This window comes from Erinaceus europaeus, chromosome 4 (assembly GCF_950295315.1).
Source record: "Erinaceus europaeus chromosome 4, mEriEur2.1, whole genome shotgun sequence".
In the NCBI taxonomy this organism is placed as follows: domain Eukaryota; kingdom Metazoa; phylum Chordata; class Mammalia; order Eulipotyphla; family Erinaceidae; genus Erinaceus; species Erinaceus europaeus.
In genome coordinates this window covers 108,059,310-108,076,246 of record NC_080165.1, presented here as the reverse complement: position 1 = coordinate 108,076,246, position 16,937 = coordinate 108,059,310, and the positions used below count along the sequence as shown (strand labels likewise).

General features: G+C 36.9%; 1 protein-coding gene across 1 annotated transcript in view; it reads left to right on the top strand.

Moving 5' to 3' along the window:
* The window catches only part of VTA1 (vesicle trafficking 1), a 51,416-nt gene that overhangs the window by 19,470 nt on the left and 15,009 nt on the right, over positions 1-16,937 (top strand). The window contains exon 5 of the mRNA XM_007525867.3: positions 10,866-10,974. Within this exon, the coding sequence (XP_007525929.1) occupies positions 10,866-10,974 (109 nt within the window). The remainder of the gene's footprint in view (positions 1-10,865; positions 10,975-16,937) is intronic.

Here is a 16,937-nt window from a genome sequence, read left to right as displayed (position 1 = left end):
GTTTATTAGATGAAGATCCATTGTTGTTTATCAGTTTTGTTACAGTATTGTTTTATTTAGATCAGCATGTCCAGGAATGCGTTGTGGTGGTGGGGAGGGGAACAGCTGTTTTAAGTTTGCTATTAGCCACATTTTAAAAGGCAAAACAAAAGATGAAATGATTTTAATCATCCAGTTTATTTTTGTCATAAGATCTTAAAAGTTCTGTGTTTATTTTATATTTTAGTGCATGTGTAACCACTAAGTGGGTTAGCACAGGCTTATAGTTTGTTTTTTAGTAAATGTTTAGATAATGCTAATTCACCATGCTGTTCAATTTCTACATTGACAGTAGAGAAAACACTCTTAAGGACTATTGTAAATTAACTTAAAAAGAGGTATGCGGGTGGGGGCTGCTTGTGGCACATATAGAAGAATTCACAGCAGGAGCTGGGAACTGGTTTAATCAATACACGGTTTATTAAGGTGAAACAGGTAAAAGGCAAAATAAGCAATTATCGTCAAGGGTTAAGCGTACGCTAGGTCTATAAAATCTGAATATGGTTATCAAAGTTTAGTCCTATAAGATAAACAATTATATGCTCTGGTAAGGATTGCTCATGGCTGTAGATGGGTCTAAAAGTTTACCGGCTAGCAAAGTCACATGTGTTCAGTTCCCAGGAGAAGTAGACATGGCGGATGGATGCCTGGAGCACCTCCGCTGAGAGGCATCTGACCAGGAGAAGCTGCAGCCAAAAAGATCCCAGAGTTCCGGCTGCTTTCCTTTTAAGTCTATTCAGCCTACCCACAGTGCATTGCACACCAGCAGTCTGGATTCACCTATAGTCCACCATGCCCCTGCGCAGATCACTGCACACTGTCAGCCTTCTGTCACCAAAGCTGACGTCACCACTGTGTCAGGGCATATAGCGTCACCACAACTATTTTTTTTTTTAATATTTTATTTATTTATTCCCTTTTGTTGCCCTTTTTTTTTTATTGTTGTAGTTATTATTGTTGTTGTCGTCGCTGTTGGATAGAACAGAGAAAAATGGAGAGAGGATGGGAAGACAGAGAGGAGGAGAGAAAGATAGACACCTGCAGACCTGCTTCACCGCCTGTGAAGCGACTCCCCTGCAGGTGGGGAGCCAGGGTTCGAACCGGGATCCTCATGCCAGTCCTTGTGCTTTGCGCCACCTGCGCTTAACCCGCTGCACTACAGCCTGACTCCCCAACTATTTTGTTTTCATGTTTCATTCTTACTCATTTATGTTGTAATATACTGATAAGTGTTTGATATTTTATAAGAAGTATCATGTTTGCTTGTCATAACCCTTGAAAGATAAGTAGAGCACATAGTCATCCTGTATAGGAGCAAATTGCAGTTAATTGACAAACTTTCTGCTATGAATTTAACATTGTTTTCATAGGCATAGTATTTATTTATTTATTGTTTCTGAGCAGAGATAGTAAGCAAAAAAAGAGTCCTCTGCCCAGGGAAGTCTGGTTGGCATCATGGTAGCATCTGGAACCTGGTGGCAGAATAATGAAGCTAAAGGATTGACATTTCATGTCTGACATCTCTAGCCTTGGTCCGAAATGAAACAAACTGAGGTAGTACTGGTTGCATTGCTTACGTTGGGATCAGCAGAAGTGGTATCAGTTGGTATATATTGAGAAAAGCATGCAGGAAAGTGGGCCCCACCTTAGAGATTCCAGGCCTGCGAGAAATATGGGCTTTATAGAGAAAGAGGAAGGTTCCTGCTGTCTAAGGGTTTAAGGAGGCAGTAGATAGTTATTGCTATAACCAAATTATTTAGCAACTAGGTTAACTTTGAAAATCCCATTGTTAGGATTTGCTGTAGCACACAAGACCTCACCATAATTTATGTTCTTTTATGCTATTTACATATAGCTGTATCCTATAAAGGAACATACCAGTTACTTCTGTTCTCCATGGTCTAAGCTTATAAGTGATTTAATATTTCAGATAACAAGTCATTATTGGAAATGTATTAACAATTTGAGCCCACTGTTAAAATTCAATCTGATTACCAATTTGAAGTCTTAAATGCTTAGATTGATGGGACATATACTCAGAGCTATGGTCTACACATCAAAAAGTTTGAGACATTCGATCCATTTTTCCCCTCTCATTAATTAGTGTCTTATGAGACTAGAAGTTAATAGTGTATATTAACACCATTCCCACCACCAAAGATCTTTGTCCCTCCCCCCATCTACCCCTTCATCCCCCCACCCCTGCCCTGTGAAGCTGACCATTTGCCCTCACTCTCCACCCAGAGACTTTCACTTTGGTGCCCTACTCCAAACTCGGTCTGATTCTGCTTTGAGTTTCCCTTTCTGTTCTTCTTTCTTAACTTCTGCTTATGAGTGAGATCATCCCATACTCTTCTTTGTCTTTCTGACTTAGCTCACTTAACATAATTCCTTCTAACTCCATCAAAGATGGGTCCATTGTTCTTAATATCTGCATAGTACTCCATTATATAAACATGCCACAGCTTTCTCAGCCTTTTGCTTCCAGGTTTTAGATATTATGAATCTTTTTGGTTCGGTGTTATGGAGTCCTTAGGATATATCCTTAGGAGAGAAACTACTGGGTCTTCTGTTGAACTATATGATTTCTTTATAAATTAACCTCTAGTCAAATGTGTGATGCACATATATCTTCTTCTAGTTGCTTGGTTCTTTTGTATTCTGGAAGTTTCTTTCCATCTATAGAATCCTTGTAGTCTGATACAGTCCCATTCTTCTTTTAGTTTCCATTCTATGGGGGGCTTGATACGCCTTTGATGTTGAGGTCCTGAATTGTTTCACATATGTTTTCTATGTATTACATAGTTTTTACATTTAGTATCTAAATCTTTAATCCACTCACAGTTAATTTTGGTATATGTTATTAAGTGATAGTCTTGTTTCATTCTCCTATATGTGACTGTGCAGTTTTTCCAATACCATCTGTTGAAGAGGCTTTCTTTTCCCATTCAATGATTTTGGCTCCTTTGTTGAATATTAGTTCCATATATGTGGGGTTTATTTTTGGACTCTCTAACCTATTCATTGACCTGAGTACCTTTTTATTCCAGTATCTTACTGTTTTAGCTAATTACTTTGTAGTATACTTGAAACTCAGGGACTATTATGATGCCTCATATCCCTTCCCTCCCCTCCCCACCCCTCCCCTCTCCTCCCTTCCCCTCCTCTCCTCCCTTTCTCTCCCTTTCTCTCCCTTTCTCTCTTTTTCTTTTCTTTGAGAATCACTCTTTGTCCATGTTTTTTTAAAATCTTTTTATTTAAACAATGCTCTATAACTTTCATATAGAGGTCTCTCACTTCTTTTGTTAGAGTCATTCTAAGGCATTTTATCAGTTTTGGCTCACTTGTAAATAGAATTACTTCCTTTATTTCCCTTTCCTGTGACTAATCATTTGTGTGTAGAAATGCCAGTAGATTTATGTATATTAGCTTTGTATCCTGCTGCATTAACGAGTTTATTGATAGTTTCTAGTAGTTTTTGGTTGAGAGCATGAATGAATCTGTTAGATGTTATACTGGAGAAAAGAAGTGTAAATCACATCTATGCTTTAGAATTAGCTAAAAAAAAAAAAAGTCATCAGTGCACAGCCTTGGCAGTTACAATGTATGCTGGAGATAAACTTGACTAGGTTAGGTTCAAAAAGAAAACCTCAGGTAGAATTAGAGACAGCTCTAAACTATATCAACTATAGGGGGCCAGGCAGTGGTGCACCTGGCTAAACACACATAGTACTAAGTGCAAGGGCCCATGCAAGGATCCCTGTTCAAGCCCCCAGCTCCCCACCTGCAGGGGGGTATACTTCACAAGTGGCAAAGCAAGTTTGAAAGTGTTTATCTTTCTCCCTCTCTGTCTTCCGTCTCCTCTCTATTTTTCTCTTTCTTATCATATAAAATGGAAAAAATAGCCACCAGGAGCAGTGGATTTGTGGTGCAGACACTGAGCCCAGACATAATGCTAGAGACAATAAATAAATCAATAAATACAAATAAAAGTATCAAGTGATTTCTAACAGACTCTATAGCCTAGTTTAGGACCTTTAAAAAAATTATACCCTTATGGGATTCCTATATGCATCAGATTTGAGAATCATTGCTTTAGCCCATGAAAGGTATTGCCTAACATCACTATTTAGTGTAACAGTACAAATAATTAAAAAAAAATATATATGGAAGGTCTTATTTATTGCTACTGACTATAGTGCTAAAATTTGCAGTAGTCAGTGATTCTCAGTAATTCAGTTACAAAACAGGAACTTAAAGGCCAGGGACAAAAGTAAAAGTTCTTTTTTGTAATTCCTGTTTTCCAGAAAGGATGTCTAATCAGCCAAAAGAAGTTAAAAACTTTTCAAAAATATTGACATCTTGATAATGACCTCTTGAAATATTATTAAATGTTTAGCATCTTTTATTTAAAAAAAAACTCAACAAAAAATTCATTTTGAGTTACAACTACCATCACTTTCTACTAAATATTTTAAAGACAGGTTCACAGAAGTGTCTCAGAAATGTGGAATGAAATCAAACTTGTGATGATTATCTCCTTGGGGAAATTTTTAAAATTGTAGTTGTTTAAATAATCCTATTCCAGGTTCGCATGATATTTTTTAAACTTTATATTACAAAAATATTCAAAATTTATTTCTTAAATAGATTTTTTAAGGAATTGTTTTGCAGGGCTCTTATTCAGGGGTACAATTTGACATGTCCCCAAAATGTGTGTAAGCACACTTTACCTACCACCAGAATGGCATCTCCCTCCAGCTTAAGGGTACTAAGCCTTCATATCTTTTCTTTCTTCTTTTTATTGTTATCTTTATTTATTTATTGGATAGAGACAGCCAGAAATTGAGAGGAAGGGGAAGAGAGAACAAGAGAGAAGGAGAGATATAGAGAGACACCTGCAATGCTACTTCACCACTAGTGAAGCTTTTACCCTGCAGGTGGGGACCAGGAGCTTGAAACTGGGTCTTTGCTCATGGTAATGTGTCTGTTTAAGGAGGTGTGCCACCAGTTGACCCCACCCCCATTTCTCTTTTAAATCACTTCCTGTCTTTCTCTTTTAGTGTCCTCAGACCTGTTAACATACACCAAGATATTATTAATGTTTGTCATTTCCTTCTGACTTAATTTATTTACCATGGTCCCCTTCTAATCCATGTTGTAGCAAAAGGCAAAATCTCTTATTTTCTTGTAGTTAATAAGTATAACACAACCATGCCTCTTTCTTGGTTCTTGGGTTGTTTCAAAATGATATTTATTGGGTCTTGGAGGTAGCATAAAGGTTATGCTGTCTCATTTGTGAGATTCCAAAGTCCCAGGTTCAGAGCCTGACACAACCACAAGCCAGAGCTTAACAGTGCTCTGTTAAAAAAAAAAAAAAAAAGTGTTAGTTATTGCTGGACAGCAAGATAGTTTAAACAGGAGGGTGCCTGTTTTGCTTTGAGATGAAGATTTGATTTCAGAACCCACCATACTGGGTTTCAGTGCAAGTTTTAGTGCCCTCTCTCCTAACTTCCTCTGTCTTTATATGAAAGTGTCAGTCCAGAGTGCTGAAGCCCCAGTGCCAACATCAAAAAAGAAATCAGCTGTTGAATATAATGTGAACATAGGCATGCAAGTATCTCATCAAATTTGTATTTATGTATTCTTGGGTAGATACTTAGGAGAGAAATTGTCATAGTTTACAGTAAGTCTATTTTGAATATTTTGAGCAATCTCTATACTTTTCTCATAAGAGCTGGACCAGTTTACATGCCCACCAAAAATGTAAAAATGCTCCTTTTTCTCCACCACATCCTAGCCAGCCTTGTTATTTCTCTTATTTTTGATGTAGAGTATCTTACAGGTTTGAGGTATCATCTGATCTTAGTTTGAATTTCTCTTCTAAGTAATATTGAGCTTTTTTTATGTACCTGTTGGCCATCTGTATAGCTGGTTTTGTAATCTGAATTGTCTGGGTCTTTTCTCCATTTTTTGATGGATTGTTCATTTTTGTTGTTATTGTTAATGAACTTTTGAATTCTTCATATATCTTGGATATTAGCTCTTGTATCTGAAGTATAGGAATATCTACTATCATTTAATGAGATGCTTGTTGTTGTTTTGCTGATAGTATCACTCCCCACCCCTCACACTGTGCAGAAGCAGAAACGTTTTTTCTTTTTTAGATTTTATTAGTAATTTAATATTAAGTTACAAAATTATACCAGGTATAATTTTGCACTGTTCCCACCACTAGAGTACTGTATCGCCACTCCCTCCATTGGAAACTACAGTAATCCTCCCAGAATCACAAATATATGTTGACTTTTATTTTTATAACTACCTCTCTATATTTATATTTTTTTACCTTTTTTTTTCCTATGGCCCTGCCTTCTTTTCATTTCTGAGTCACACTTATACCTATTACTGCTTCTGAATGTCATTCCTTTTTTCCTCTTCTCTCTCTGGGTCCTGATGGAATTGGGTTTCTGAGCCTTCTAGTCATCTTCCCCTAACATTTCTCCCTCTCTGGGAGTCTGGACCAAAATTCTGTATGGGTTGCAGAAGGTGGGAGTTCTGGCTTCTATCATTGTTTCTCTGCTGAATATGGATGTTGGCAGGTTGATCCATATCCTCAGCCTGTTTCTATCTTTCCCTAGTGTAATAGGGCTCTGGAGAGGTGAGGTTCTGAGACACACTGGTGAGATTGTCTACCTAGGGAAGTCAGGATGCAATCATGGTAACCTCTGCAACTTGGGGGCTGGAAAGTGGTAGAATAGAAAGCAGGACAAATTGTTTAATACACAGGGACCTAAATGTAAGATTAGAGCAGATGAGAATAGCGATTTTATGGGAGAAAGAAGCTAGTAAGTCTATTTTAGGTATGTTTCTAGGGGGTCTATCTTCTGTAGTTTTTGCTTGAGTTTGATAGCTAAAATAGAGGTAGACGCAAGTACTGTCTGGGAAGATGGTGTCATAGTTGAGAACTGGGCTAGAATGATTAGAGCAGAGAGTAGCCCCAACTTTGATGAACACCTGGGAATAATATTAACTGTTTACTCCATCAACCTGACACAGGGCCCATGTATGAAGCAGAAACTTTTCATCTTGAAGTATAAGGGCAAGGGAGATAACTCCACCTATGAGAACACCAGCCTGAACTACCTTAGAGGTCCTAGGTTCAATCTCTGCTACTACCATATGCCAGCACTGAGCAGTGCAGTAGTCTCTTCTTATCCCCCTGCTTCTCTATCTCTTGCTCTCTTTCATAATAAAATATATAGTCTTTAAAAATTTTTTTATATTTATTTATTTTTCCTTTTGTTGCCTTTGGTTTTTTATTGTTGTTGTTATTAATGTCGTCGTTGTTAGGACAGAGAGAAATGAAGAGAAGAGGGGAAGACAGGGGGGGATAGAAAGAGACACCTGCAGACCTGCTTCACTGCCTGTGAAGCAACTCCCCTGCAAGTGGGAAGTCAGGGGCTTGAACCGAGGTCCTTGCACTTTGGGCCATATGTACTTAACCCACTGTGCTACTGGCAGACTCCCAAAATATATGTTCTTAAAAGAAGAAAGTTCGGGTAGGAGTATATAGCATAATGGTTATGCAAAGATACTCTCATGCTTGAGGCTTCAGAGTCCCAGGTTCAACTCCTCACACTACCATAAGCAGAGCTGAGCAATGCTTTTGTAAAATTAAATTAAATTAATTAAAATAAAAAAACAAGTTCAGTACTTTAGATTTCCACTGGCTTTCCTATTACTTAATGTGGAAAATAGAGTCCATATAAATAAACATTTACACTACAAATATAGCATAGTAAAGATTTATTTAGAGTTCTGACTGAGGTTTACTATCCAGAGGATATAAGTAGGAAACATAGGCAGAAGATGAAGTGTCATAAAAATCCTGAGAAGGGAAACTTTTATAAAGATTGCAATGGTCCATGGTCCAATTCTTACATGTTGCTGAGATGTTTAGTAAGATAATGCCTGAAAAGTATTTGTTGGATGTACCACAGTGAAATAGACTGTTGGTGTCATTAGCAAGTATAGTTTCTCAAGTCATCAATGATTTAAATAGGATAGAGATTCCACTTTTTTCCCTGCAATACCAGTTTGGAGCACACTATGTTTCTGTCATTCTTTGTGTGCCCAAATTAAGAACTAAAAAGGATAAGAAAAACTTTTCTTCCTGGAAGGAATTTAATGATAAAGAAGAAAAGTCTTTTTTTAATATGAACTTTTTACTAGTAATCGACAAGATTGTGGGATAAAAGGGGTACAGTTCCCACCACCAGAGTTTTATAGCCTCCTCTTCACTGGAAGGATGGACCAAAGATCTTTATGGGATGCAGAAGGTGAGAGGTCTGGCTTCTGTAATTGCTTCTCTGCTGGATATGGCATTCTCTGCTGGATATGGCTGGATATTGACAGGTCTATCCATACCTCCGGCCTGTTTCTATCATTCCATACTGGGGTAGGGCTCTGGAGAGGTGAGGTTCCAGGACACATTGGTGAGGTCTTCTGCCCAAGGAAGTCAAGTTGGCATCATGGTCGCATCTATAACTTGTTAGCTAAAAAGCATTAAGATGATTTTTTTTTATATGAGGATGGAGAACCATATTATAACTCTGGCACATGCATAGCTAAGAATCTCATACCTAAAAGGCCAGCACTTTTATCTCTTGTTACATCTCCTGTTCTACAAGAAATTCAGACTTTAAATGTGGATCTCTTGAAAAGTTTCTTCATGGTTTTGAGTAAAAATATTATAACAGAAAGGAAGTGGAAATCATGTAGAATGTACTTTTTAAATGAAATAAGGTGATTGATAAGAAAGAGGAAATTAAATACACAGACTCAGTGGTTTCTACATGCCATTTAACTAGTGGTAGTATATAATGGCTATATATAGCATAAAATATTAAGCTAAGTATTATGGTATGTTGCATTGTCACTTAGTGACATCTAATGAATTTTTGAAAGGTACAGATTAGTTATTTTTCACCTGATAAAACCATATTTTCTTTCAAATAATTGTACATAATCCTTTGATGATATTGTCCTCATTTAGGTGTGAGCCAGTAAGGCTGGGATTGACTTGAAGGTTATGTATTTTAACAAGTTCACAGTTGATAACAATGATACTAGTTTTCCTTGGGTATCATAAATGCCAGTTGAAAATACAAATTAAAAATGACTAGTCCTTGCAAAATTCTGACATTTCAGTCCTGTATATTTTTGCCACTTTATAGTTCATTTTTAATAATTATGTTTTCAGATAACTTTATTGATGGAAAGACAGTTGTCACATGAGTACAGTTTCTTATTTCCCCACCTTAAATGTGTAGGCACCACTTACTTCACCAAAACCCCATCTTGTACAGGGTCCCTCTCATCCTCTCATTCTTCTCTCGCTTCCTCCCTTTAGGATGTTTAGCTCCCTTGTACTATTCACTCTGATATTTTTAAAAGGTAAGATACTACTTTATTTTACAGAAATTTAGCTCTTTCTTTCTTTTCTTTTCTTTCTTTCTTTCTCCCTTTCTTTCTTTCTTTCTTTCTTTCTTTCTTTCTTTCTTTCTTTCTTTCTTTCTTTCTTTCAACCAGAGCACTGATCATCTCTTATAACCTGGGACATCAGAGGCTCAGGCATGAAAGTCTTTTGTCCAACCTGACTTCCCTGGGCAGATGAACTCACCAGTGTATCCTGGAACCTCACCTCCCTAGAGCCCTACTTCACTAGGGAAAAGTAGAAACAAGCTGTAGGTATGGATCAACCTGTCAAAGCCCGTGGCCAGCAGAGAAGCAGTTACTGAAGCAAGGTCTCCCACCTTCTGTATCCCATAAAGATCTTTAGTTCATAACTCCCAGAGGGATAAAGAATAGGGAGCCTTCCAGTGGAGGGGAAGGGATATGACACTCTAGTGGAGGGACCTTGTCAATCATTATTAAATCACTATTAATAATAATTTTTTTTAAAGAAGTAGAAAATAAGAAAACACAAAGCAGAACTTGGACTGGGTTCAGTGTATTGCATCAATGTGAAAGACTCGGGTTGGGGAGGGGGTTCAGTTCCTGGAACGTGATGACAGAGGAGGACCTAGAGGGGGCTGAATTGTGTGGAAAACTAAGTAACTTTACACATGTACAAACTACTGTATTTTACTGTTGTCTGTAAACCATCAATCCACCCAATAAAGAAAATTAAAATAAATTTATGTTATAAAAAAAGAAAAAAATATTTTGCATAATTGGCATATAAATAACAATTTAAAAGAGAGTCAGAGCGAGAGAACAAACTAGCAGGTTCATCACTGATATTTTCAGTTCTCCTTATGGCTTTTCCCTTTTTTTGAATTGAGCTAACTGAGATTCAGAACTTTTAAATAACATTTTCTGGGTTAAAAGGTCATTTCCCATGTCATTCTAGTAATTTTTTTGTTTTGTTTTCATAGATTATAACAGATGGCCATTTTTTCCCATGATGAAAATAATATAATCTATTGTTATTTTATACTTACTTTCAAAATTTCATTTGTCCTTGTCCTACCTCTGCATGAGTTCTAAGTTTTACTTTATTCCCATTATAATCTTTTTTTTTTTTTGAAATATAAAATCTTAAAAGGAGAACTAGGCTTGCTTGTGTTTCTAGAAGTGGTTTTCTTGGTGTTTGTGGAGCCCAAGACATTTGTTAGAAACCAGCGATTGGGTTGGGAGCTTGCCAGACTCTCAGAACTGTATCATGTAGATAAAATTTTTGTTTTACATCAGCATAAATACATATTTTCGTTTTGTCTTTTTTGCTTCAGTATAAATTGATATAAAAACATTTCTTTTAGAATGTGAGACACAGAAAGTATGCAAGGTGGAAGGCAACATATATTCATAATTGTTTAAAGAATGGAGAGACTCCTCAAGCAGGTCCAGTTGGAATTGAAGAAGATAATGGTATGTATTTACAGAAATAAAATGATTTTGTCTAATCTCAGTTGTCTAATGCATTATTCAAAGTTCTATTTTTGTTTTGGAGCAGGGGACCTGTGTATGTGAGACTTCACTTTTTTTTCATTTATATAGACAAGAGAGAGAAAAAAGTACACTTTAGTACCAGAACATTCTGCCACTCTCCCCATATTGTGAAACTCTCATGTGGTAATAGGTCGCAAACCCGGGCTTGTGTATACATGGCAAGGTGCACACCTTTCCTACTTTTGTCTCTCTGGTCTCACTACTCAGAGTTTTTAGAAATATCAGTACAAATTTAGTTACTCCATCAAGATCAGTTTCCATGAATATAAAATCATTCATTTAGGGATGGGTAGAGATTGTGGTCAAACTATTTTAATATCTATATCAAAATAACTTGACTATCTCTGGTCTTTAATCAGATTTAATTCCTACAGACAGTCTGTTTATAATTTTTAAAATATATCCAAGCCACTAAGCATATTTTATTTTTTCATAATTGTATTTTTATTTTTTCATACATAGTAGCTAATCCATTCACATAGTTCAGAGTTAATAGAATATATAAAAAATATGAAGTGAATGTCTTATTTCCATCAGACCCTACCAAAGCCCAAATAAGTCAGTGTTGTTTTCTTTTGAACTAATAATTAAGTAGGAACTTAGAGCCTCTTCTTTTTCACGCAATTGGTAATCTGTACAATGTTATACACCTGGCTTTCTTCCCCACTTAATATATGCAGAAACATTCATGATTGCCAAAATCTGGAAACAATCTAGATGACATCAGTTTGTGACTGAATCACCAAGTTATGGAACACTGTGTGATGCAATATTATTTAGCAATTAAAGGAAATTAACCGTGTGTGAAGAAGGCCAAACACAAAAACTACACCTATATATGTAATATGCTGGAAATTGTCATGCTCTGAAAATAGAAATAAAAGTATTCAATGTCTGAGATGACAAGTGATTTATTACAAAGGAATATGGGAGGGGACTGGGCAGTAGTACACCGGGTTAAGTGCACAGGACCCATGCAAGAATCCTAGTTCCAGCCTCTGCCTCCCCACCTGCAGTGGTGAAGCAGTTCTACAAGTGTCTTTCTCTAGGAGTATTGGATTTGAGGTGACAGGGATATTCTATATTTTAGCTGTGGTAGTTGTTACCCATGGTATATGATTGTCAAAACTATGAACAGAATGTCTATATTTTGCTGTCTGTAAATTATGCTTCAATAAACCTAGCTTTAAAAGACAGAAGAAGGAAAAAGTATGGAGGACAGAAAACCTTTGTTTCACTTATTTCCTCAACACAGTAGCAGGTCCTTTATGTTAACTTTTAATTCAGTGTTGCCTCTTTATAATTTTAAAGAGAGTAAATCATTTTTTAATAACAAATACCTTGCATAGTTGTTGTTTAAAGCTTGCAGATCAGTTTTTACACATTTCATATGCTCTCGAAAATCCCTGAGAGAGTTTATATGATTTCTGTTTTAAAGAGTTCTTAAAGAGTTTTAAAAATTCTAAAAAATGGTTAAGTATTGCGCTTGCTTATGACATGGAATTTATTTTTTTGAAATATATTGCCACAACATTTCTTTATTTAAATTTATTGTTTTAGAATATTTTATAAACTTTCTTCTTTATTATATTAGATTGCTAGTCCTGTTATTTGCAAGTGTCTCAGGAAAAAGATCCAAGACCCTTAGCCTACTTAGCAAGACTGGCACCAACCTACTTTACCATTTTATTTCATATTCCTGTCTCTTACTGCTGTAGTTTGCTCAGATTGCCATAGCAAAATACCATAGGTTGAATGACTTAAACAATTTATATTTCTTTTCTCATAGTTCTAGATGAAAGTCCAAATCAAGGTTTGGCACAGCTCATTTGCTGGTGAAAACTTGATTCCTGGCTTTTGGACAACCAGCTGATTTCTCTGTGTTCATCTATAGCTATTTCTTTATTTGTACAGTTATAAATATAGATACAAATACACACATTTAAATGGAGAGAACAAGAACCTAATAAAATATATTCATATTTTATAGTAATATTTATGGTTCCCTTGCTAGGTGTTAGTCACTCTGCTAAGCATTTTACATGTTACTAGATTTAATCATAACTTCCTCCTTTTCCATTTATTCTCTTTCCTCTTCCTTGCTTTCTTCTTCCCCTTTTCTACCTCCCCTTCATTTCCTCCTCCTCCTCCCTCTTCTTCTTTTCTATTTTCTTTTTTTTTCTCAACATACATATATATATTTTTTTATTTAAGAAAGGATAAATTAACAAAACATAGGATAGGAGGGGTACAACTCCACACAATTCCCACCACCCAATCTTCATATCCCACCCCCTCCCCTGATAGCTTTCCCACTCTCTATCCCTCTGGGAGCATGGACCCAGGGTCACTGTGAGTTGTAGAAGGTGGAAGGTCTGGCTTCCGTAATTGCTTCCCCGCTGAACATGGGTGTTGTCTGGTCGGTCCATACTCCCAGTCTGCCTCTCTCTTTCCCTAGTAGGGTGGGTCTCTGGGGAAGCGGAGCTCCAGGATACCTTGGTGGGGTCTTCAGTCCAGGGAAGCCTGGCCGGCATCCTGATGACATCTGGAACCTGGTGACTTGAAAAGAGAGTGAACATACAAAGCCAAACAAATTGTTGAGCAATCATGGACCCAAAGCTTGGAATAGTGGAGAGGAAGTGTTAGAGGGATACTCACTGCAAACTCTAGTGTACTTCTGCTTTCAGGTATATATTTTGCAGTAGTTTATGGATACGTGTGAACATATGCTCTCTCTCACAGAAACTGGTGTATATCTAGGTTTTGGGACTTTGTTAGAAAGTGAACCACCTGAGATGGAATTAGAGTATACTATGAAAGGAAAGGTCTCACCCGAGTAATGAAGCTGAAGGGTTGTCATTCCACACGTGAAGTCTCTGGACACAGTCTGAAGTGAAGCATGTTGAGGTGGCAATCGTTGTGTTGGTTAGGTTGTGATCGGCAGATGCAATATTATTTGGTATGGATTGGGAGAGGCATACGGGAAAGTGGACCCTATCCAAGGGTTCCAGGACTGGGGGAAGTAGAGGCTCTATAGTGGAGATGTGAGGTTCCTGCTGTCTGAGGGTTCAAAAAGACAATGGATAGTTAATGTTATCATCACATTAATTGGTAATTGGGTTAACTTTGAAAAGTCCTTTTGTTAGGGTTTGCTGTACAGTACCCAGTATCTTGTATATAGCTGTGCTATTGGTTGCTTCTGATCTACTTGGTCTAGACTTTTGAGAGAGTCTGCTTATCAAATACACAGCCTATATATTAAAAAGATTCAGTCTGTGTTTTAAAAAACTTCAAGACATACAATTAATTTTCCCCCTCATATTAATTAACTAGTGATTTTTATGACTACATTTTACTAGGAGTGTACATAGACACCATTCCCACCACCAAAAGAATGTGACCCATCACTCCCACCCCCACTGGCCCAGGAAGCTGCATGTCTACTCCTCACCACAGGGTTTTTACTTTGGTGCCCTACTTACAATTTGGTCAGGTCCTGCTTTTAGTTTCCCTTTCAGATCTTCTTAGTCAACTTCTGTTGATGAGTGGGATCATCCCATACTCATCTTTATCTTTCTGACTTAGCTCACTTAACATAATTCCTTCTAGCTCTGTCCAAGATGGGTCAGAGAAGGTGGGTTCATTGTTCTTGATAGCTGCATAGTATTCCATTCTGTATATATACCACAGCTTTCTCAGCCACTCATCTGTTGTTGGGCACCTGGGTTTCTTCCAGATTTTAGCAATTATGAATTTCGCTGCTATGAACATAGGAGTACACACCTCTTTTTGGTTGGATGTTATGGAGTCCTTGGGGTATAACCCCAGGAGAGGAATTACTGGATCATATGGAAGGTCCATGTCTAGCCTTGTGAGAGTTTTCCAGACTGCTCTCCACAGAGGCTGTACCAATTTACATTCCCACCAGCAATGTAAAAGGGTTCCTCTGTTTCCACAACCTCTCCAGCATTTGTTGCTGCTGTCCTTTTTGATGTATGCCATTCTTACAGGAGTGAGGTGGTATCTTAGTATTGTCTTAATTTGCATTTCTCTGACAATCAGTGACCTAGAGCAGTTTTTCATATGTTTGTTAGCCTTTTGGATCTCCTCTATTTTCTTTTATAGATATAGGGAGGAATGTGGGGGCCAGGCAGTGGTGCATTTAGGTGCACATAGTGCTAAGCACAGGATCCATGCAAGAATCAGGTGAGAGCCCTCAGTTCACACTTGCATGGAGGATGCTTCAGAAACTGAAGCAGATCTGCAGGTATCTTATGTTTCTCTCATTCTCTATTTCCCTCTTTCTCAATTTGACTCTGTCCTATATAATAAAATGGAAAAAATGGCTGCCAGGAGCAGTGGATTCATAGTGCCATCACCAAGCCCCAGTGATAATCCTGGAGGCAGAGAGACAGAGATACAGAGAGATGAAGAGATACCTGTAGCACTGTTCTGCTGTTCATGAAGCTTTTCCACTGCAGGTGGGGACCAGGGACTTGAACAACCAGGTTTTTCTGCATGGTAATGAGTGCACTCTATCAGGTTCACCACCTCCCGCTTTGTAGTCCTTTTAACATCTGAAAATAGCTGGACATCTTTATCCAGTAATTAATTAGTTTGAATCTAAGATTTGAATCCAAGTCTCTTTATTCTCAAGTCTAGGCTCTTTCATAAATTTAAGCAGATAACATTTTTTTTCCTTAGTTAGATTGACTGTCATCTTTATCTTCTCAGCTGAGCCTAGTAAGAAAGTGCCATCTAACATGATAATGTAAGTTTCCCTTGAGGGAACAGTACGTATATTGCAGAACCCTAAGTCTGTAATGATCACATACATTCTGAGATAGAAACTTGTCCTTGTATTTTGTTGTTGTTGTTGTTTGCTTATTCAAGGTACATTTTTAATGTTATTTATTTACTTATTTATTTATTTTTTAGCATTAATAGATTGAAAATAGGCCAGTCTTTTAAGAATTAGGAGGGGAGGGGTCAACAAATTAGCTCACCTGGATAGTGTAGCCTTCTTTGTCATGTGTAAGACTCAGGTTCCAGTATGGACATACACAGCCCCCCCCCCCCCACCCCATGGAATTGGGAGAAGCTTTGATACAGTGGTATCTTTTCCTTTCTCCTGCCTCTATCCATAAAAGGGGAGAGAAAAAAAAAGTTGAACAGCAATTCTGTAGCAGTAAAAATAAAGTGAGTGGTGAGGAGAGGGAGTATTTTTGTGAGTTAAACAAAGATAATTTTGTAGATTGTAAGAGAAATTTAAGGGATGGTCATAATTCAAAATAAATTTTTGTTTCTGAAAATAACTTCTGTAAGATTAACATTAAAAAATAAATGTGTGATAGAATTTACTACTTTGCCTATACCATATGTTTATTTGTTGGAAGCTTTTTAGATATATGTTCTATTTCATCAGTTGACATTAGACAATTCAAAACACATCTTTTTTTTCTTGGACAAGTTTTAATAGTTTCTATCTATGTACCACTGTAGTAATGACCATATAGATATTTAAAGATAAAAGGACATTCTCCATAGGTAGTCCAGTTTCTCTTAATATTTACTTACGATTATTCCATTATTTTTTTCCTTTTTGTGTTAATGCTCTTTCCCCTGTCATTTTCCCCTCTCTGAAGTTTAATTTGATTTAACTTCTATATCTTGAAAAGCATTTATTCTCCTAATATAAGCATGGGAAACTATCAACCTCACAGATTTTGATATCAAATTCAAAATGTTTATATTTCACTAATACAGTTTTAGAACTATATTGTTCAAATTTTAAATATTTAGGACTTTGCTAACAATATTACTATTATTAATGTCTAATTTAATACACTCTTTGTCAGGAAACATGCTTTCTGAGTTTGCTT